At 36.1% G+C, this 23,854-nt stretch overlaps 1 protein-coding gene across 1 annotated transcript in view; it reads left to right on the top strand.

Moving 5' to 3' along the window:
• The window catches only part of lamb1a (laminin, beta 1a), a 37,363-nt gene that overhangs the window by 9,936 nt on the left and 3,573 nt on the right, over positions 1-23,854 (top strand). The window contains exons 9-28 of the mRNA XM_058766417.1: positions 277-465; positions 1,399-1,575; positions 1,686-1,798; positions 2,193-2,272; positions 3,886-4,021; positions 4,108-4,266; positions 4,404-4,531; positions 6,593-6,713; positions 6,806-7,013; positions 11,911-12,054; positions 12,134-12,365; positions 12,451-12,614; positions 13,041-13,271; positions 14,351-14,568; positions 14,661-14,757; positions 20,750-21,119; positions 21,219-21,403; positions 21,492-21,733; positions 23,295-23,501; positions 23,678-23,822. Of these exons, the coding sequence (XP_058622400.1) occupies positions 277-465; positions 1,399-1,575; positions 1,686-1,798; positions 2,193-2,272; positions 3,886-4,021; positions 4,108-4,266; positions 4,404-4,531; positions 6,593-6,713; positions 6,806-7,013; positions 11,911-12,054; positions 12,134-12,365; positions 12,451-12,614; positions 13,041-13,271; positions 14,351-14,568; positions 14,661-14,757; positions 20,750-21,119; positions 21,219-21,403; positions 21,492-21,733; positions 23,295-23,501; positions 23,678-23,822 (3,546 nt within the window). The remainder of the gene's footprint in view (positions 1-276; positions 466-1,398; positions 1,576-1,685; positions 1,799-2,192; positions 2,273-3,885; positions 4,022-4,107; positions 4,267-4,403; positions 4,532-6,592; positions 6,714-6,805; positions 7,014-11,910; positions 12,055-12,133; positions 12,366-12,450; positions 12,615-13,040; positions 13,272-14,350; positions 14,569-14,660; positions 14,758-20,749; positions 21,120-21,218; positions 21,404-21,491; positions 21,734-23,294; positions 23,502-23,677; positions 23,823-23,854) is intronic.

The raw sequence follows: 23,854 nt of genomic DNA on the forward strand, positions 1-23,854 counted from the left end.
TGCGCTATAGTTTTTAAACGTCGTAATTCTGTCGTGCAATTGTTACTGCGTTATAGTTTTTAAACATCGTAATTCTGTCGTGCAATTGTTACTGCGCTATAGTTTTTAAACGTCGTAATTCTGTCGTGCAATTGTTACTGCGTTATAGTTTTTAAACGTCATAATTCTGTCGTGCAATTGTTACTGCGCTATAGTTTTTAAACGTCATAACTGTCGTGCAATTGTTACTTAATCATTTGCCATTTCCTCACTAACATTTCTTTGCTTCTTTCACAGAATGTAACTGCAATCATCACTCTGATTCCTGTCATTTCGACATGGCCGTGTATCAGGCCTCGGGTAACGTGAGCGGCGGCGTGTGCGACGACTGCAAACACAACACCATGGGTCACAAGTGTGAGCAGTGCAAGCCCTTCTTCTACCAGCATCCGGAGAAAGACATCCGCGACCCCAACATCTGCGAGCGTACGTGTCCCTCTCATTTCCTCACCTGTCATTTCCTCTGAGCTTTTCTCCCCCTTCAGACGGCCGCTGCTCCTCTACCTGTCTGGTCTAGTTTGTGATGCGAGTCTGGTCCAGCTGTTGCTTTGTTCATCTCTGCTCGTGCAGATTTGGGAGCAGAAACACCTGGGCTTTAAAGTAGTCCGTTACCACAAGGCGAAGCGCCGCCCTTCCTCAAACCACACGCGTCTAGGGTTTCACATTCCTCTTTTGTTGTGGTGACTGAGGTTTTTCAGTTTGAACTTTTTGACCACAAAGCAGAAATGTGGTCTCTGAGTTTTACATCAAATTTTGATAATAGCTTACAATGCAATACAATATCAATCCAATTATTAACATGGAGTAACAATAAAAATACCATTTATTTATTTGATTAATGTACATTTCTATTTCTATTTCTGTGTATTTTTAGCATTTCAAGTTGTATAAATTATTAACTTGTAAACAAACATGAATTAACAAAAAATATATTTATTAACTAATTATTAAGTATAAATTAGCATTAACATATATATCAATGTTAATCTATATACAGTATATATATATATATATATCAATGTTAATATATTAACATCAATATATTAACATGTAAAAATGTGTTTATTGTTTGGGAATGCATTAACTGATGTTAAAAAACTAAACTTTATTGTTGTGTGTCCAGTATTTGTTGTGTGAGTAACAATGCTAAGTATCTTTTGTGAAGTATCTTTGTACTAGATAGTTTTAACAAAATTTGTTGTGAAAAACAGTATTGCGATAAAAAAGTTGGCACAGGGCATCTTTACTGCTGCATTGATATAGTATAAGAATTATCATGGCTACGTTTGTAAGTTTTCCCAGCAGTCCACAGTTCCTCCCATTGTCTTTAAGTACACTGTCCGGATTTGTCTTTTCCAGCCTGTAACTGTGATCCGGTCGGCTCTCTTAACGGTGGAGTATGTGATCCGCTGACAGACGTGTCTCTCGGGCTGATCGCGGGTCAGTGTCGCTGTAAGCCTAATGTGGAGGGTGAGCGCTGTGACCAGTGCAAACAAGGCAATTACGGACTCAGCGACGACCCTCTGGGATGCCAGCGTAAGTCCATGCCTTACACACTAAAGCGAACCCAAATCATTCACCAATTCATGTGAAAATGGTTTTGAAAGATCTCAAATAAAAGTTACTTTTGTTTTGTTGTTACCCAGCATGCACATGCAATGCTTTGGGGACGGTTTCAGGCGGAAGTCCATGTGATACAGACTCAGGAAACTGCTACTGTAAACGTCTGGTAACCGGAAGGAACTGTGACCAGTGTCTGGTGCGTGTTCTGTTTACTTTATGAGTTCATTCATATATCTTTGTGCAATAGCACTGTGAATGACTTTAGGAACATAACATTGTGCTTTTATAATATATAATGTGACACTTTTGTAAATCATACAACAATTTTATTAAATGTGCATTAATATATATACAGTACACATATATATATATATATATATATATATATATATAATATATTCTTTTACATTATAACAATTATATTTATTTATTTTTCTAGATTTCTTGCATTCAGTTATTCCAAAATGTGATCATTTGCCTTTAAGAACTACTGCTTACATTTTGCTTCTTGTGAGGTCTGTCGTAAACACTGTGGTGTTTAAATGGTCTTTTAACTGGTCTCTCTCTCTCTCGGTCTCTTTCTCTCATAGCCTCAGCACTGGGGTCTCAGTAACGACATGGACGGCTGCAGACCATGTGACTGTGATCATGGTGGTGCAATCAACAACAAGTGAGTAAAACTACTCTGTTCTGGCTGAAGTTCCTGAATCTCTCATTCAAATACACTTTTTATCACTATTATTATTACTACTATTTTTATTATTTTATAATAATTTACTATTATTATTAGTTTAGTTTTTAGTAATTTTGTTATATGCTTTTGTCATTTTTTATTAGTTTTTCTTTTTTTGTAATTAATATTTTTGTATAGCTTTAATTTATTTTTATTTCAGTTTTAGTTTGAATAATTTTAGCACTTCAATTTTAACTAATTTATTTAAATTTGGTGCCAAGGCAACATTTGTATTTTTTCTGTTTTTATTTAAGTTTTTCTTCCTATGCCATAATACTTCAAATTCATCAACATATTTACCGACATATTGCTTAAGATTTACTGATATAAAAATATTAGTGCTGTTAAATGATTAATCGCGATTAATTGCATCCAAAATAAAGGTTTTTGTTTACATAATATCTGTGTATACTTTGTATATTTATTATGGATATATAAATACAAACACATGCATGTATAGATTTAAGAAAAATGTTATGTTTATATATTAAATATATAATATAAAATATAAGAACATGAATATATAAATGTATAAATGTAAATATTTTCAAAATATATACTGTATGTGTGTGTATTTATATAAACATACAATTAAACTGCATTAAGTACAAAATTAGTTGTTCCAATTTAAGTATACCAGTTTAGTATACCAAAAGTGCAATTGCCGAGTATTTTATTAAGCACATAAATATGTAAATGTATTTGTAGTATACTTAGCACAAAATAAATGTAATTCAAATACATTTTAGTATATTTCTTTTTGCTAGGGTTTATATTTAATTTGATTTCAGTTACCAAAAGATTTTGTTAACAATATTAACACTACTCTAAGTATTAAACTTTGCTGTGTAAAGGTCATTGCACACTGAGTCCGAAATTTTTTGTTCGTTAAAAATAAATACGACCTCACGTTGTGTCAATCACGTTTAAACACTGTCTCCGAAACTTTCGTCTGTCATAAAAAATTTCGGCTCAGGTTCGATTTTCTGCATTTTCCCATCCGTGACAAGCATTTTGATAAGAAAAGATGATGAATACGAAAAATACGGAAAAAAAAAAAAAAACGCATACGAAAATTCGGACTCAGTGTGCAAGGACCTTTACTCATCATGGACATCGAGTGACACTTTAACTTATGCCACTTTCTGAGGAGAGTTGTGCTATTACTTTTCTTTGTGATCAGACTTAGATTTTTGACAATAAAATGGATTAAAAAACTTAAAAATCTACTTGCTACTCCTACTGCCCTCTCTTCTTAGTAAGTTGAATCAGTTTGTTGAGAAACTACTGGCAGGAAGCCTGAAATAACAGTGAAAATAATGTTTATTAGTCTCAGACTGAACTGGCTGTATCGTCCAATAAGAAAACTGTATTTACATGAGTTACAAAGGCAGGCTTTAACTGCAGTCCAACAAACAGATGGGTGCCATTTATCACAGGTTTTGAGTCTTGACTGTTTGTGTCAGCATTAAATATGCCCTCCAGAGCTATTTTCCACCAGATCTTTAGGAAGAACCATCTAAATTTCTTGGCGTTATTTCTTTCCCCAGTTGCTCTCCTGAAACGGGTCAGTGTCAGTGTCGCGAGCACATGTTTGGCAGACGCTGCGACCAGGTGGAATCTGGTTTTTACTTCATCGCTCTGGACCACTACACTTATGAAGCTGAGGACGCCAAGTTTGGACCTGTAAGTGTCCTCATTATTGCCATCTGTCGAAGTCTTTGAGTATTTGAATGATGTATCTCTATATCTCTATATCTCTCTATCGGTAGGGTGTGACGGTTGTCCCGAGACCCCAGCCTCAGGACAGATCCCCCACTTGGACTGGCATTGGTTTTGTGAATGTTCCTGAAGGTGCCTATCTTGAGTTCAGCATCGACAACATCCCCTACTCTATGGAGTATGACATTATCATTCGATATGAACCTCAGGTGACTTGCTCTACAGTACAATACTAGCATTGACATTTGACTCGAACAGCTTAGTAAAGACATGTTTCATCAGCCTTGAGTTAAAGGGTAAGCAGATACATCATTACATCATCTGCTTGCTCTTTCATGGTGTGTAGCTGCCAGAGCAGTGGGAAGAAGTGTTGATGACTGTCATCAGGCCTCGCGTCATTACCGCCGACAGCCGTTGTGCGAACACAATGCCTGACGATGACAACCAGGTGGTGTCTCTGCATCCCGGATCCAGGTATGAGAGAAGAAAGATGGACCACCTGATGCACATTACATTTCATCCAATAATAACTAGGCAGTATTTTAAGTCATCATGAAGTAGATGTAGTCCTTATGCAAAGACTAAAATAAACTAAAACCATTAAAAACAATTGAAATGAAGCTGAAATAAAATAAAACTTAAATATTAGATCAAAACTAAACAAAAATTTGAAATGTTGCCAAGGCTACTAAGTTGAACATTTGGCAACTAACTGAACAAAGTTGAAGCTCTAAAATTACTAATTGTAAATAAATGAAAACGATAATTATCACGATAAATGTCAAATCTTAATTTTTTTTTAAGTTTTAAGAGATTTTTGCTCCAAAGTAAAAGTTGTAGAAACCAGACTATTAATTGTCCTTAAGAAAATAAATATCTAAATAGAAAAATGTATTTATTAGTTTCTGCATGTTCTAATGAGTGATATTGTTTCAAATCAAGAAACAGGTTTGGGTTGCCTGATAATATTAATAATAATAATATCACTTTTTTGTCTCTTAGAAATGCACATTTGATTGAGTTAGGATGCAGAGGTATCATCAAAATCAGTAAAATCTAAATCAGTAACATCTGTAAAAATTTGAGCAACCTCAGTTTTATATGGTTAAATTTATTCTGACCAAGTGTTTTTTTAAAATTTTTTAATTAAGCATTGGTCTCCCATAGTAGCATACATTTAAATCATGATAAACACAGTTAAAACCACACATATAGCACCTCAATACCATGATAAAAATATAAATATATGATTTTTAAGGTAGCCTATTTGTATGAAAAACAGTAACGTTAGTCTAAAAACATTCAGTATAAATGCACACATGCATAATCACAAATATAATTATATACTGTATATATATATTATTATATACTGTTTCGTTCCACTATATTATATATATATTATATACTGTTTCGTTCCACTTTTGGAGCATAAACATCGAACATTTATCGAACTTTATCATTTTATTGAGGAAAACTGTATCGCGATAATTATCGTTATTGAATTATCGCCCAGCCCTACTTTTATATATTCAGTTTTCATTTTCATTTTAGTTTAGGTTTTGGTAATTTTGTTGTTCTTTTCGTAATTCGTTTTTGTTTTTTAGAAATATTCCTTCACAGCTTTCAATTCAGTTTTAGTAATTTTAGTACTCCAGCTTAAACATATTTATTTCAATTAGTTTCCAAAGCAACATTTCTAGTTTATATTTCAAGTTTTTCATCAAATATATATAAAATATTTAAAAACAAAAAAGTAATACAAAATGACAAAAGCACATAACAAATTTAACTCGCATTAGGAAGCTAATTCAAAATATTAATAAAAGCGACAATAGTATATAAATAATATTAAAACACTGAAGGCTATTCTAGATGGTAATGAACAGCATTTTGCTTATTTTGACCAAATTCTAAGGCAGCATCTCATGCATCCTTTACAGAGAACGTAATCTCAGAATGCATTGCAATAAATCCAGAGAGATATTTATTATAGATATATTTATTGCATTCAAAGCTTAAAAGTAACAATAAAAAGTAATTAAATTAGTAAAAACCCAAGATTTTTGTGCCTATTGCATTTTATTCTGATTAGAGTATCAAGATATTAGCTTAGCAACATGCTAACGTAAAACCCCATTGAAGTCAATTGCAGGGTGAGTCTATTTGTATGGCACAGAGTTCCTGCCTATGTAGAGCATTCAAAATCAGTTATTTTGATGTGCTTGGTCAATAGTGTAGTGATGAAGCACAGCTCAAACAGAAGTCACTTTCAAACAAAGCAGATTCTGTTGATAAGTGCAGTAAATCTGCATGACCATGTTGAACCTATTGCGAAATCTGCATGTGGAAATCTTTATGCAAAATATTAGAATGTGCCAATTTCTATTGAAAGACTTGATTTTGACCTAAAAAATTTACTGAACTGCGGAAAATGTGACTGCACCCCTAGACGGCTGTTCACTAGGTTTCATTAAGCTTAACATGTCTTTGAGTGTTGAATCTGAGAAAGTGAATTCTCTTGGTTTTGCCCATCAGGTATGTGGTGCTGTCTAGGCCTGTGTGTTTTGAAGAGGGCTTGAACTACACCGTGCGCTTGAGTCTGTCTCGCTACTCCGCTCTAAGTGATGTGCAGTCGCCGTACACGCTCATCGACTCGGTAGACTCCCTTTTTTACCCTGTCATATAGACAATATCAGTTGCACTGGAATCTTCAAATGCTGAACAACCGATATCTATTCTTACTCTCAGATCGTCCTCATGCCACACTGCAAAAACCTGGATATTTTCTCTGGCTCTGGGTCAGAGGGTGGAGACATGGTGACCAACAACGCCTGGGAAACCTTCCAGCGCTACCGCTGTTTGGAGAACAGCCAAGCAGTGGTGAAAACCCCCATGACTGATATCTGTAGGAATTACATCTTCAGTGTGTCGGCTTTTCTGCATCAGGGAGTTAAAGGTACATCCATAACTTCATAATAAATTACCCATTTTAAATAAAATAAAATACTTTAATATTACTAATAAAATGTGTAATGATAATGATGATATGTGTTAACTGATGTTCTTGGTCGGGGGAAGCCCAGACAAATGCTACATGCTTGTATGTTGAATTACATTTCAGAAACAGTTTGTGTAACCAAAATACCAAGATCAATCAGGAAAAAAAACAAACACAAAACAAAAAACTTTATGCATAATGTGGGACTTTTAATTATAAACAAGCCTGAAATACACCAGACTCTTATTTTGAAATGCATATACTTTACCATTGCTGACTGCTCATTCAAAAAGTTGCAGATAAAATATGCATTCTTACAACTATCTATAATACATTACAATGTAAACACCATAAAGTAAACATTGTCATAGGTCACCAATAGATCATAACCATTATTGACATAAATTTACAATTTACGTTGTTCATTGATTGCATACAGCTCTGAAACCGAACATGTAGAATGTGCAACAGTGCTGCATTTTGACTTTTAAGCATATTTAAGTCATCTTAAAATGATAAGAAAACATTTGTTATACCAGTTGAGATACAGTATAGGACCTTTTATGACCGCAAATTTCCTAAAACTTTATTTTATTGATTTTTTTTAAGCACCTGCTTGGATTTCTTTTTTTATATTCGCACACACGTTCCTAAATACATTTTGCATTTAGTGCACATCTAAAGCGAGAAATAAATACACAAAAAATACACAAGGACTCTTATTCTTTAAATGTATGTGATTTACTATTGTCGACTGTGTAACCAAAATACCAATAATAAACAGGGAGAAACAAAACAAAACAAAAAACTTCATGCATAATGCAGGACTTACAATTATAAACAAGCCCAAAATACACCAAGGTCCAGTTTTACTAAACAAGGCAAATTAGCGCGAGAGCACAGTTCCAAAACAGCGCCGATGGGCGTGGACATTTCTGCGGGAGATTTACTAACAACGTGCAAATTAAAGAACACAGACGCAACATCTCATTTACATAACGCAATATACGAAACGCTGCGCAAATTAGCGTAGTCGCAAATAAAGAATAAAGAAAGAAAGACGCCACTGTACGTTGAAAAGAACTGGAGGCCAAAAAATTAAGGTTTGCAAGAAGTTTTGATAGAGCTGGTATTGCGTGATTCCTAGTTGAGGGTTCCAAGCAAATTAAATATAACATGGCTTGGCAAACTATATGTTCGCATAATGTGTTCTTGTGACATTCCAAATAAATGAATACGTGTGGAAAAAATCCTCTCCCTTCTACCACGCGCTCTCTGTTCTCTGCTGTGCCTTTCCTAGCAACAATAATTGCAGCCATTTCAAGCGCAAAACAGTTTAAGACATGCTTTTTTTGGACGTTAAATAATGGCGCAAATACCAGTAATTTGACGAGCACAAACGTTAGTAAATCTCGTTGCATGATTCATTTGAATAATCTCCTCCCATAAATTTTGCATCTGAAAGGGAAACTCCTACAAATGCATATTCAATAAGGTCAGGCGCAAAAATAACTGTGTCCACGTCTTTTCAACGCTAATTCATCACTACGCATCTTTAGTAAAACCTGACAGTACTATTTTAACGCCAAAAGATGGTTTGCGCTGGCGCAAGCTATTAGTAAAACTGGCCCCAAGACTCTTATTTTGAAGTTTTTATTCTTTACTTTTCTACACATAGCTCATTCTAAAAGATGAAGAAGATAAAATATGTACAATTACAACCTACAACACTACGCTCTGAAATCGTGAACCTTTAGAATGTGCTGTGTTTGCCTTTGAGGCTTATTTAAGACATCTTAAAGTGATAATTAAGACATTTGTTATATCATTTAAGATATTTAAGAACTTTTATGAAACTCAAACTTCACAAAACTGAATTTTAAAGATCTGTTGAGTGTATTTTATTCGCGCATGCATTTTACTGTTTGCATGCGTTTGGTTTTAGTTGCAAATGCGAGTGAAATGCCTACACTATACTTTTCAGAATAATTAGTTATTTTCTAATTCTAGTTCTAATATCACAAATGCATAATCACTTCGACTTTAAGATCTTTCACACTTTGTTTAAAGTGCACACACATACAGATTCTCAGCCTGTCATCATCGCATGTCTTTGGCTCCATTCTCTAACCGCATAAGAATACCCTTTTCCCTTTATGATAGACGTGCCAGTCTTCATTCTGTCATCGTTCATTCAGCTTTCATTTTCCTCCGGCTGCTGTCTCTCATCAGAGGTGCTTTCCTACCTCGTGTCAGAGCTTGTAACAGGGCCTCAGGCATAATTATACTGCTTTACATGCTTCCTGTCTGAGACTTTACAATTTCATCAACTGTCAGGACAAGAAGAAAAGCAAAAGACATGGCTAGAGGCGTAAATCAGAACGCAAGCTTTGCTGACTATAAATATCAGTGTGAAAATGTTGACTTCCACATGATGAAATCAAACACAGCATACACTGCTACTGAAAAGACATCTTCGTGTCATTCTTTAAGAAACTAACTTGTTAAGCTTTATATGATACATAATGTAAAAAATACAGTCAAACTCCCTTCTGGGAAAAGTAGGCCACATTTCAAGGCTACACTTTAATCAGTAGCAAACAACATTGAAGCTATGTGAGGAGGCAGTCTTTTAAAATATGTAACTTTTAAATATATAACAGTTACACCTGATGATACAATTTTAACAGAGCAGTTTAAAGGCACAAAATTAACAATAGTTTTTGAATGAAGAGACTCAAGTATGGTGACAATATTAAACATATTCTAACTAATAAAACTAGAAACACATTAAATAAAGTAAGTTGAAATTATAGTGATGAACAGAGCATTTCATGATCCTTCTTCATCTTAGTAATCACAGGTATCAGAGTATTAAAACAGATGTTTTAATTGTCCCTGATTTAAATTTTAGTGGGAACAAATGGTGTTACAGTTGGTGAGATCAATTAATTCAGTCTGTTTACCTGTTTAATTTATGTTATGTATTGATATTGTGCTGTAGAAATGAAAATAATTGAATATTCATCCATCAGTTACCATGTAGTGAAAAACTACATTATTATTTACTTAAAACATTTAATTTGCAAAAATGGTTGTTTGGTCAAAAAATGTTTCTCTGATTTGTAAAAAATTAAGCTGTTTCAAAGCATTAAAGATCATAAAACATTAAATATTTTCAATTTTAGCTATGCCATCTGACATTTTAGGAAAGCATGTTTGTACCTCAATTTGCTCAGCTGTAAAGCTCCATGCACAATATGCCAGCGACCTGCTACATTTTGGAAAGCATAGCTAGTAACTAGAAAAGTAACACTATTTTGAAAAGATTTGTGGTGTTGTTACTTTAGTTTCTCCTCACCACTGCTTTAGCAATCCACTAGGACTGATGTAAAATTTTCCGGTTCTTCTGGCCTGCACCAGTGACTTCTCTAAATCTCATGGGTTTTTGTGGGTCTTTCATGGTGAGATGGCTTGCCAAGTCCCTAAGCAAGCATTTTTACGCAGGTGGTTTGAACTCGGAGCCACTGAGGTGTCGAGTTGAACTCCGGTGATTTACCTCAGTGTGATTTATAAGCTGTGCACATCCATCAGAGAGGTTTTTTTTGGGTTTGAGCCCATGCTAAACTGTATGCAAGCTCCAACCTGTTAATCCTGATATTAAAATTCTGTTAGCCAAAAGGTATTTTTACAGCCATTAAATAATATAATGGATGATATACATGAATGTAGAAGAGATCAACCGATATTGTTTTTTGTTTTTTTATAACCGATATAAACTTATTATATAAATGTATTAATATTATATAAATGTACAGTTTGATATGAGGTGTTGTTTATACGGTTAAAGAGTGTACTGGAATAGTTATACATTGTCAGGAAAGTAACAAACAAAATGGTAAATAGATTACATTAGAGTTCATTTTGAGTGGCAAGCTGCCCGGATCCAATATACTGTTACACATTGTTTTCTTTCTCAGCTGTTTGCTTTCACTTAAATTACTGTGTTTACGCGGATACTTGCAAAGACGGGCATTTTGACAAATGTATTTATTCGTTCAGGGCCTATAAAGCGGTAAAAATAACTCAATACGCACCGCGTTCAATACACGTGCACAAGCCTCTCAGACAGCGCTCAGAAACAGTCTCTCAGATAGCTCAAGCATACAGCAAAATGAGTTCTCTTTCGCTGCTGATTGCGTTTCAATGGCGTAAAATTACTTGCAATGTTTAAAAACGAGTTTTCGTGACTACGTAGCATAGCTACGTCACGTGAGCATGTATCCGCGATAGAGATGACAGGCCAAAATCTCTACTGGTTGACGTGTCTACTGGTATATAAGCCGATATTAAACAACCGATATTCGAGTTTCATCCGAAATTTTCACACGTTAAAAAATAAATACAACCTCATGTTATGTCAAACACTGCCTCCGAAATTTTCGTCCGTCATAAAAAAATTGGGATCGGGTTCCGTTTTTCGCATCCGTAGCAAAATTGGTGGTCTTCTTTTTAATATGTGGCTCTAGTATCGCTAGCAAAGCATCAAACTGAGCCAGACATCCTGAAGTAAACCTTGATTCACCCGTGATAATCCCACTGCTCCTTAATAAGGAGGGGGAAGTCTCCGTCTCTACCTTTCTTTTTCACTTTTTAAGCAGCGAGAAGACAACAAAATCATCCTCACTCCTTGAAGACTCCATTTAGTGCTGTTTTGCGATTTATTTATTTTTTTTTCGCAACAGATTAATCAATACGACCTAACACTTTGTTTGCCATTGAAATGACTGAGGAAAAAATGCCCCGATTACCTTGAATTAACCCTATATTTTTCTCTCTCTTCTGTTTCTCTCAGCCTGTCAGTGTGACCCGCAGGGGTCTCTCAGCACGGTCTGTGACCCGAGCGGTGGCCAGTGCCAGTGTCGTCCCAACGTGGTTGGCAGGAACTGCGACAAATGCGCCCCAGCAACCTTCCTTTTTGGGCCGCAAGGCTGCAGGCGTAAGTACAACTGGCCAATAGCATAGACTGCACCATGTATTTCTTTCACAAGCATAATTGTGGTCTGTTGTTGGTTTAGCATGTGATTGCAGTCCTGAGGGGTCTGTCCACTCCTTTTGCCACGAGGCCACCGGTCAGTGCGAGTGTATTCCCAGAGCGTATGGGCGGCAGTGCGACCGCTGTCTGCCGGGACACTGGGGATTCCCTAACTGTCGCCCCTGCACTTGTAATGGCCACGCTGAGCAGTGCGACCCGCTCACGGGACAGTGTCTGTCCTGCAGGGACCACACCACTGGACACAACTGCGAGAGGTTAGTCACTGTGTTCTTTCTTCAACATTATAGTTTGATGTTTACATGAAAGTATAGCCTTTCATTTATAAAATCTCTTCTGCAGGTGTTTTAATGGCTACTATGGTGACCCCGTCCTGGGCTCTGGAGACCACTGCCGCCCCTGCATGTGTCCGGATGGTCCCGGCAGCGGCAGACAGTTCTCCGGCGCGTGTTATAAGAGCCTCGACTCCAACCAGGTGTTCTGCGTCTGCAACCAGGGATATAAAGGTAACCAGCAGACATCTTATTTGATTTATAAGAGCATCTGTCAGGAACACCGTAAATTTCCTGTATCATGACACACGCTAGAACTTGTCATATAGTTTACTGCAACATTCAAAAGTTTGGAAATTGTTATGATTTATATTTTTGAAAGAAGTCTCTTCTGCTCACCAAGGCTACATTTATTTGATTAAAAATACAGTAAAAACAGTAATATTGTGAAATATCATTAATGATATTTCACAATATTACTGTTTTTACTGTATTTTTAATCAAATGAAGCCTTGGTGAGTCTAAGAGACTTCTTTCAAAAAAACGTTAGTGAACGATAGTGTATGTGGAAGAATTTGGTGATATTTTGTCTTGTAATATGTAATTTTGTAGCAGTGAGAGCTGTAATTGAACACACCTCTTGTCTCGTGTCACCCATAGGTGCCAGGTGTGAAGAATGCACCCCTGGTTATTACGGAAACCCACACGAGGTGGGCGGAGAATGCCGGCCCTGTCAGTGCAACAACAACATCGACATGATGGACCCGGAGTCCTGTGACGCCCGAACGGGCGCTTGTCTCAAATGCCTGTACCACACCGACGGCGAGGACGAGGGCTGCAACCGCTGCAAGCTCGGTTATTACGGCAATGCACTGACCCAGAGCTGCAGAAGTAAGTTCTTGAAGAAAAGTTTCATTGTTTCAATACTGTGTTTACAAAAATATGATCATACAATTGTAGTACAAAGTACACTACCAGTCAAAAGTTTTTGAACAGTAAGATTTTTAATGTTTTTTTAAAGAATTCTCTTCTGCTCACCAAGCCTGCATTTATTTGTTCCAAAATACATCAAAAACAGTAATATATTGAAATAGCTGCTTTCTATATGAATCCTGTGATGCAAAGCTAAATTTTCAGCATCATTACTCCAGTCTTCAGTGTCACATGATCCTTCAGAAATCATTCTAATATGATGATTTGATGTTGAAGAAACATTTATTATTATTATTATTTTTATCAATATTTAAAACAGTTGAGTACATTTTTTTCAGGATTCTTTGATGAATAGGAAGGTCCAAAGATCAGCATTTATCTGAAATAAATACCATTCAAAATCCTGAAGTCAGTATAATTTTTTTTTTTTTTGAAAAAGAAATTATAGAATATTTTTATTTAGCAAGGATGCTTTAAATTGATCAAGTGACGATAAAGACATTTATAATGTTACAAAAGATTTCTATTTCAGATAAATGCTGTTCTTCTGAACTTTCCATTCATCAAAGACACCTGAAAAAAATGATACTCAGCTATGTTTTCAACATAATAATAATATTAATAAATGTTTTTTGAGGAGCAAATCAGAATATTAGAATGATTTTTACATTTTATATTTATTTTTTACATTTTATTTATTTAAATATATTCAAATGGAAATCAGTTATTTTAAATAGTAAAAATATTTCAAAATATTACTGCTTTTGCTGTATTAAACTTATTGTTCAAAAACCTTTGACTGGTAGTGTAGTTAGGACAAGTATTACTGTCGATACAATGTCTGATTTATAAATCTATTTAAAACATAGTATGAACAATTAAAAAGATTAGTTCTTTTGAAGTCTAGATAAAGTTTGTTTTACTATTATAGACAAAAAAAAAAAAAAAAAAATTTTAAATGTACATTTTGTGCAGTATAACTATGCATTTGACTCCTGGCCGCTGAGTTTCTAATGTTTTGTCCTGGTCTTTCTCAGAGTGTGTGTGTAATCATATGGGCACTGTTGAGGAGACGTGCCCCTCTCCGGGTAACTGCAACTGTGACTTGAACAACGGTCAGTGTCAGTGTCTTCCTAACGTGGTGGGCCAGCACTGCGATCAGTGCGCACCGGACACCTGGAATATGGCCAGCAGGAAAGGCTGCGAGGCCTGCGACTGCGACCTCAACCATTCCTTCAGCTCGTCCTGCAATGAGGTCAGACCACCTTCACACTAATATGTCATGTTTGGGATCGTAATAAAGTTCACATGGATTAATCTGTATTTTTTTTATTCTCTGTGCTGTAGATTATGGGCCAGTGCTCTTGTAAACCTGGGTTTGGCGGCAGAACCTGCAGAGAGTGTAGAGAGCTGTTCTGGGGAAACCCTGAGGTCAAATGCCACGGTGAGTTCAGAAAAACTGAAAAATATCAGTGCAATAAATGACCCAGTCAATTCTGATAATAATCTGCAATGCATTTAACTTTAGTAATGTGATGTACTTCTAAGGTAGCCAGAATATTCTTTAGGAAATTAATTATTGCAGTGCATTATTTTGTTCATTTTATTTTTAATATATTAAGACAAGTTGGCTGTGATATTTGTTTTAATATTAATTATATTATTATTAAATTTATATTATATTATAAAAACTACCATTTCAGAATTTTGGGGTCAGTAAGATTTTTTTTTTTAAGAAATTACCACTTTTATTCAGCAAGGATGCTTAAAACTGACCAAAAGACAGTGACAGTAAAGACATTTATAATGTAAATGTTGTTCTTTTGAACTTTCAAAGAATCCTGAAAAAGTATAATGATTTTCTAAAAAAAATTATATATATATATATATATATATATATTAATCAGCACAACTGTTGATAATAATAAACATGGAAAATAATAATAAGTGTTTCTTAAGCACAAATTACATTTTAAATTACATTTAAAATTACATTTAAAATATATTACAACAGAAAACAGTTATTTTAAATTGCAATAATATTTCACAATATTACTGTTTTTACTGTATTTTTGTTTAAATAAATGCAGCTTTGGTGAGCAGAGAAACTTCTCCCCAAACATACATACATATATACTGTATACATATATATATATATATATATATATATATATATATAGTATTATTATATAATTTTCCCCCGCCTATGTAGTCTTGGTTATGACAGTAGTTCGAAAACTATTATTTTGTATTCTGAAAAATTCACACCAATAAAACATGCACAATATTTTAATTTCACTTTAAAAGGTAAATCTTAAATTTAAATGTTCACTGCTGAACATTGAATAAACCTAGATAACGCAACTAAGCTGATTTTGCTGACATTGCAAACACTGCAGATTTGTTCTGCCAGTACCCCAAACCATAAAATCTGTAGACAACCCAGTTTTGTAGGAATGTCTAGCAGAATGGAGATGTCCTCGGCCCACTCTCTGATTCGCCCCAGATGTGCACGACCATGACGAGCTCGTGGGGGGATCTGTCGAAGCCTCGCAATACCCTCTCTACTCCCACAATGCACCTTTGTATTCGTGGACTTCCCCTTATGGGGCTATTAGTGTCCGCTGCAGTACTCCTCCTCAGAAAAGAGGCTTTGTCCTCTCTCTGACTGTATTTGCGGCTGTGCAGACCATATCTTTGGAAATCTATTTGAACTTGATGAAGAATTTTCTGGTTCTTTTGAAGTCCTGAACAACAAGGAAAGTGCAGATTCTGATGGTACTGAGCTTCGACTATCTACTGATCTCCTTCAAGATCATTGTGACGCATTGTTTTGTTAGACTTTCACTATAATCTCAGCCCAATTAACAGCTCATTGTCAAGAGTGATGCATGTAAAATATGACCCACCATCAGCATTTCCATCACTTTACAAGTTGGCGAAAGAGATTTCCAGTGAGTAACATTTCAGTCTGTTCACACAAAGCCGCACAAGTCATATAAACAACTTTTATGGTACATTATTGAAATGACATGAAGGTAATCAAATGCAGATTTTTTTTTTGCACAAACTATTCCTTAAATAAGCCATTTGGTCTTAAGCAGAGCAGGTTTTGGGGTCACTCTGAGCAGATAAAGCGGTGTGCCGACAGATCTGTTCCACCTCCACACCCCTCCGTTTGTTTGGAGAGTCCTGATGGAGCAGGAAGCCCCCCGTGTTCCTCTAAGATCCAGTTACCCCTCTATAACCCTCCTGTTGACTCGCTCTCAGTATGCTCTTCCCTCTTCCAGCACAGCACTGAGCGTTTGTTCAGCTTGAGCTGCGCTTTATGTGGTTTCCTGTTAAATACTAGTTCGATAACCTTGTGAAATCCCAAGCTTTACATTTTGTCCAACCACAACTGGTTTCCTCAGAGATTTTATAGGTTATAGCTTAACTTTTTTGTATAATTAGTACAACTTTTTTGTGCCTAGAGGCATCGTCTGATCCGAATTCTGATCAATTATAGCGCTACATTTACATTTCTATTTACATTTGTTCATTTAGCAGACAGTTTTATCCAAAGGGACTTACAATTGAGGAATCTTGAATTTATATCATTTATATCTTGAATATAAATGTTTAAAGCCTAAAAGTTAATTAAAAGTTCATGCTCTATTAGCCAAACAGTAAAATAAATTTGGTAAAATGTTCCTTAAACTCTAAAAGCCCTTGTGAAAGGAATGATAGCCATACATAGTTGTGTTTAAGAGGTGATGTTTCCTCGCATGCATTTTTACAATAACCTTATCTGCATGGTGATGAAAAACAGATGGAAAGGATACATGTATTCAGGGGTGCGCATACATTTTTTCGGTCTGGTTCTCATGAGAGCACCTAGAGATTTGGTTTGGTGCTGACACTGCACATAGTGTGACCCGTTAAATATAACTATAAAATTATTAATAATAGTAAAAATAATGTAATTGTGCTTTATTTAATTAGGTTATTTTAAAAATCAAAATAAACAAAATAATAAGTAAAATGTGATTAATATTATATTATTTAAAAAATGAGAGAAAAAATAGAATTATTTTATACTACATTTAAAAATACAATGCTATAATATTTACATTTTATTTTTTCTTTTGGACACTTTTCTTTATTTATTTATTTTTTCAATTAATTTTCAATATTTTCAAACCTTAAACCAGAAAGCTTTTATTTTGGCGGGTTGCCGGCAAGTAAGTATATGCACTGTCGGTTTTAGCGCTGCCGACTGAAGTGCGTCAGTGAACGAAATGTCACATTTTCATGTTTTGCGCCGAAACCGGCATCGCGTAGCTTAGATTTACGCTTTCTGTTTGAATGGAAATCTTATACAGCATTACAGTTAGTCAATCAAAAACAGTGCTTGTGCATTAACAGCCGTCAACCATCAGTGCACAAATCAACAGTTTGAACGCATTTTTTATTTTCACGCATGCACACCTGCACACCACTACGTGCACTCCTGCATATATTCCTGTATCAGGCAGCCATTTAAAACATATTTGTAAATGAAAACCTACTGACAGTTAGATTCGAAGTTACTGAATATCTTTAGTTGGTTTGAGACTAAATTTATTGATAGAAATTGGATGTTGGTCATGCAGCGGCAGCTGCCCTCATGGCTGGTTACTGTTTACACAGATCTGGCAAATATATGACCAGCCCTGAAGTTGGTGCATTTTTTTAAGGCATAATTTCCAAGAGCTTGTTAACACTGTCATGAATGTTTAACAGCAGTAAAATGGACTTTGTTATTACAGAAGTACCCCTTGAGTGGTTTAGTCTGGGATACAGTGGTTCTCCTTCTCAGTTGGCGTTTGATATGTTTTACATCCCCATGCCTTAGCCATATACGTCTATGTAAACGATTGCTGAGTACACAAATGCACTGCATTGCATTCAGTCTTGTTTAATTTAGGCCTGCTTTTCAAAAGGTTCATGTAATTCTCAAGCCGGCTTTTAAACAATAAAATGCAAATGTGTTCCTCGGGCAGTAAAAGCCTATCCTAGAATTTTTGTGTCAGTTGCTAGTACTAAATACTTCCCATCACCAACACAAAAGCTCCTACGCCTGTTACCGTCTCCAGGGGTCACATTCACTGCATTGTCCCAACAAGAAACACCCCCGGTGCTGCCTCAGGCCCCCTGGATAATAGCAGGGATTACCCTCCGAGATAATTCCCTATCTCTAGTACCTTGTATGCATTAGCAGCCTTGGGTGAAGGAGTCTTTTTCTGTGGAATGTGTGTTTAATCACGTCACACTGGAATGTGTTTTATGTAAACGAACCGTCCCAGACAGGGTCCACATTCACGTATTGTATGTGTCAAATCTATTCTCCTGAATTCTCCTTGGGGGTCAAACAAGTGCTGGTCTCTGGTTACCTATTTACCCGTAAAGACATGCGCTCTGTTACAAATCCTAGTGAGCTACCAACCTACTTCATTTTCCTGCCCTCTAATGCCAAATTTACACTACAAAGTTGGCACAGAAGCGCTTCTAATCTGGCATTTATGTGTCTTTACACAGACTGCATAATGCTGCTCAGAGGTGGCATGAATGCATTTACACTGCAATTTCAACTGTATACTTTGATACGAGGGGATGAGGTGTGTCAGAGCAGGCATAAAATCTGGCTTTTATACAGCATTATGTCTTTACAGAGAAATTTAAGCAGGCACAGAGCAGCCTTAACATGCAAGCTGTGTAAAGATGCCTTAAGATAATTTGTTTTGGCCAAATTTTTAAGCATCCTTCATGGAGAAGAATCCATGATGTGAGTTTTGTCTGATTTTGTATTTACGAATTGAATGAATGCCACCACAAAGTCAGAATTATGAAAGGGAAACCTTGCGAATGCAAAGTTTGTTTTGAGCCCAGAGTTCATTTAAACACACCTGACGTCGTAACTTTTCAGTAGGGCCTGAATGCACCATCAGAATGATTTGTGCTGATATTTCACTCAGTCCTGAAAAGTATTGATAAAAATTTGTTCAGTCTAATTAAAATTGACTATTTCACACAATATTTGTGAGTGCTATGTATTTTTATGCTTATTAGAGTAGTATATTGTTAGCTTAGCAACATGCTAATGCCAAATTCTATCGGAGGAGCATTATTGTTGTGGTTAACAGAGTTGCTGCCTGTGTAGAGCATTCAAAATCAGTCACTTAAGCTACACATTTAAATAGGATGAAGGTATCTTTGTTGCAGTAGACAGCTAGCTTGTTAACTATGGTATGTTAAAAAATTGAATATGAGAAATAGTTTCTTTGACTGGTTAAAATGGTCTTGATGAAGGTTAACAAGGCCGTTAAAACTAGAATTTTCTGTGGATGAGTATGTTTGTTTTAAGGGCCTCATGTTAAGTCATTCCTAACGTGGTGTTTGCTAAGTGTCTCGTCTGTCATTGTGGGGCAGTTATTGGCTTTTGTTCACCAAACACTCGCAGTGCAGTGCAGCACTAAAGTGTGCAAACAATCTTTTCCTTCATCCTTCCACTCCCACCACCTCCCCCTGACTCTATCACTCACTCTTTCAACTCCAGCCTAATAAGGTCACAGTAACTCAAAGTTTGCACTTGTTGACAGAAAATGGCAGTCAATGAACTGTTGTCTTAAACATCTCGGTTCATTTCTTTTAGCCTTTCAAATTAAATTTTTCTAAAATTGGTCTCTTTCTGTTGAAATGTGGCCAAGCAATCTACCCAACTTAATTATAGGAAATATAATTACTGAATCAACATTTTGCCAGTGCTTTTATGCAAAACACACCACATAATTATTGAATTCTTAGTTACAAATGTTGTAATTTCAATCTTTATTTATTTTTTTTTTACTTCTACTATAAATGCAAAAACTCTACAAATTTATAAATTCATTGTTAATGATAAATTATTAATTCTTATATATATAAAAAAAATATTTTTGTGTATTTTATACTTAGAGTAGACCTTTGTTAACTTAGCAACATGCTTAACTTTAAACCAGCGTTATTTTAGTATTATTTCTATATTATTATAGATTTTAAAAATAATTTGGATTAGCTTTTCTTTTATTTTTTGTTAGTTAATTTTAATTTAATTCAGTTTAATTTTAGTAATTTGGTTATGTGCTTTTGTCATTTTTTATTAATTTTTTTTTTTAATATTGCCATTTAGGTTTAATTTATTTTTCCGTTTTAGCTTCAATGCAATTTTATTTTTCATTTATTTCCAGTCAGTAGTTTTAGTGCTTCAGGTGAAACTTATTTCAGTTAATTGCTAAGTTTAAGGGTTTTTCTAATATGTATATTTTATTTCAGCTTCATTTCAGTTAACAGAAATATTTTAAATAGTTTTAGTTAATGATAAGTCTGCATAAAAACTTCAGTTCTCTGTACTTAAACCTCTTCCTGTATATTTTCAGCATGTGATTGTGACCCAAGAGGCATCGCGGAGCAGCAGTGCAACAAGGTCACAGGTCACTGCTTTTGCGTGGAAGGTGTTTCCGGGCCTCGATGTGACACATGTGCTCGAGGCTACACGGGCGAGTTCCCACACTGCGAGCGCTGCCACCAGTGCTTCGCCGAATGGGATGTAATTGTGGGCGACCTCACCAACCAGACCCACAGACTGGTCCAGAAGGTCAATACCATCAAAGCCACCGGCATTACGGGACCCTACCAGGCCACCATCAATAACATCGAAAGCAGCGCCAACTCGATCCGCAACATCCTGGCCCAGAATCCAGCCACTCAGCCTCTAACGGAGATCCAGGGACTTCTTGAACAAGCTACGTAAGTTAAAGCCTTTCTCTAGGCTTGTGGAAGCAAGTGTAGATCCTTCTCATCAGGTCTCATGAGAATAATCTGTTTGAATTTATCTTCTCTCTGAAGTGCCTTGATGGCTGAAATGAACACCAACCTTAACCTGACGGAGGAGACCTTGTCTGAGATCTCATCCGACAACAACAGCACAGACACCAAACTGAAGTCCCTCAAAGAAGAAGCTCAGAAACTGAAACAGACGGTGAAGGACCTTCAGGAGCAGGTGGAGTTTGTGAAGAATTCAGACATTCGAGGTGAGTAACATCACTCAATATCTTGTAAAGCCCTTTTCTTCAACAGACCCAGGCAATGCATCAATGCAAAATGTTTTTCGTTCCACAGGGGCCAGAGCCAGCGTGAATCAATACTATGAGCAGTCCCAGAATGCGGAGATCCGTGCGAATGCCTCCACCATTGACCCGGACAACCTGGTTAATCAGTCTGCCACCCTGCGAACAGAAACAGAAGACTTGATGAACCAGACCAAAGAAGAGTTCATTCAAAGGCAGGATGAGTTTGCGAAGAAACTGGACAACCTCGCTGGACAGCTGGAGACTTTGGACCTGTCTGAGCTTAGCGAGAAGGTAAAGCAGTCAACAGATTGATGAACATGGTCAAGAGCTTATCTAATCACTGACATACATTAATTTTAATTAGCAAAGTTTAGTTTTCAGAAACAGCAGTCACTTTCATGTTATATTTTTGGAGATTGGAGATCCTTAGGCTTTTGTTTCTTGTCACATAATATTCTAAACTTTCTATTACATGTCTATTACATGTTGTGTGGCTCATTGAAGACAGGTGTACTGTTGCTGATTGGACTTATGTTTTTGCTTGGCGGATGATAAAACAAGTGAAAACCTAAGTAATAGGTCAAAGATAATCTAATAGTAATCAAAAAGTAATCTGATTATATTACCTGAAATGTATAATGTAATGGATTAAATTACTAACTACAATTTTTGTCATGTAATTTGGAATCAGCAACAGACCAAAATTTGTACATTGCTCTGTACGCAACATCTATATGTGCAATAGACTTCAGCAGATGATTTTGCTAAACTAACACGATACAACAAGACAAAGCCGTTCACTAACGCAACATTTAAAGGGTACTATAGTTTAATGCATATTAATATTAATTAATGCATATTAAAAAGAAAAACCAACACATTCTTACCTGTCAAAAAAGTTTATCCAATTTCTTCAGGAATTTAAATTTTGGTGGTTTTTACAATCAGAGGCTGCACAATGTTGTGGTATCTTGAAACTCATTGATTTTAATTGTGAGTGATAACTCATTGACCGTTCCAAGATGGCAGACGCGTTGACGTTTCTGGAGTGGTCGGATGTGGCATCTATCTATACATATGTATGCTAATAACTGCACAGCAATGCCCTTGAAACCTCCCAGAATACCTAGCAAATGCATAGCAAAGCCTTTGCAATCACACACAACTCTCCAGCATCATGGCAGTAGCTATGTTTCCATCACCCTATTTTAATGTGCATTTTGAAGTAACGAGTGATGGAAACGCAAAATTTTGAATAAAAATCCCTTAATTCGCAAAAATGTTTTTACACTCGCTTAAGGTGGTTTTTGACTTGTATGAAAAATGGTTAATGCGAATAATGGGAGATGGAAATGCATTTTGCGAATAAATTCCTCCAAGTGCATCAAAAAAGTCATGTGACTTTGCGCTGTGGGACGGCAAAATCTGACTAACCAGCGGACCGATCTCGTTCCACAGCATCTGAAATGTTGTTATGGTCATTCGGAAATGCCTGAGCAAAGTCTGTCATCAAAGTATTTCTGTGTAATTGTGGGAACTGTGTTCCCAAACAGCAGGCATTCACCTCCGAAAGCAATGACCGCATTCATTGTGTTTCGTCTGCTCGCTCTGAGGTGCATGTAATTTATTATATATGAAAATTATTATATTCAGTAGCTTCTCCTACTTTTCTTAGTGATTTATAGTTCCAGTTTATCAGGAAGTGACGATTTTGTTCTTGTTGAGTCATTGGATGGAAACGGTGCTTGTTCGCAAAATATTCAAATTTTGCGCATAAGTTAAATTCGCAAGTGAGTTTTGCATATGTAAATATAAAAGCCTAGTTTTAACTTTGTGATCTCTCTCCGGATAGACATGTGGAAGTCCAGCTGGCTCAGAGAACTGTGCCGACTCTCTCTGCGGAGGCCTGAGCTGTGTGGATGGGGAAGGAAACAGGAAGTGTGGAGGAGAGGGATGTGATGGCCTCACCACGCTGGCCCACAATGCCTGGCAGAAAGCCAAGGACTTTGACCTGGAGATTATCAGCGCTATGGAGGAAGTGGACAAGCTCTCCAAAATGGTGAGGTTTCTCAGTTGATACTGTATCTGCTGTTGATATGATAAAAGATTTTGCAATGCATTTTTGTAGAGATATGCTTCTGTTTGGATCTTCTCACTGTTAAGCACTTGATAACTGCTGAATGCTTTTGTGTAGAAGGATTTAAAGGATTTCTTTTCTTTAATTTGTATGTTCAGGTGTCAGAGGCAAAGGTAAAAGCAGATGAAGCAAAGCTTAATGCTCAAGAAGTGCTGTCAAAAACCAATGAGACCAAAAAGCGTGTGGATGGAAGCAACGAGGAGCTACGCCAACTCATCAAACAGATCCGAGACTTCCTCACTCGTAAGAAACGCTTACAGGTTTCCTGAGGATAG

Source organism: Onychostoma macrolepis, chromosome 25, assembly GCF_012432095.1.
Source record: "Onychostoma macrolepis isolate SWU-2019 chromosome 25, ASM1243209v1, whole genome shotgun sequence".
NCBI lineage: Eukaryota > Metazoa > Chordata > Actinopteri > Cypriniformes > Cyprinidae > Onychostoma > Onychostoma macrolepis.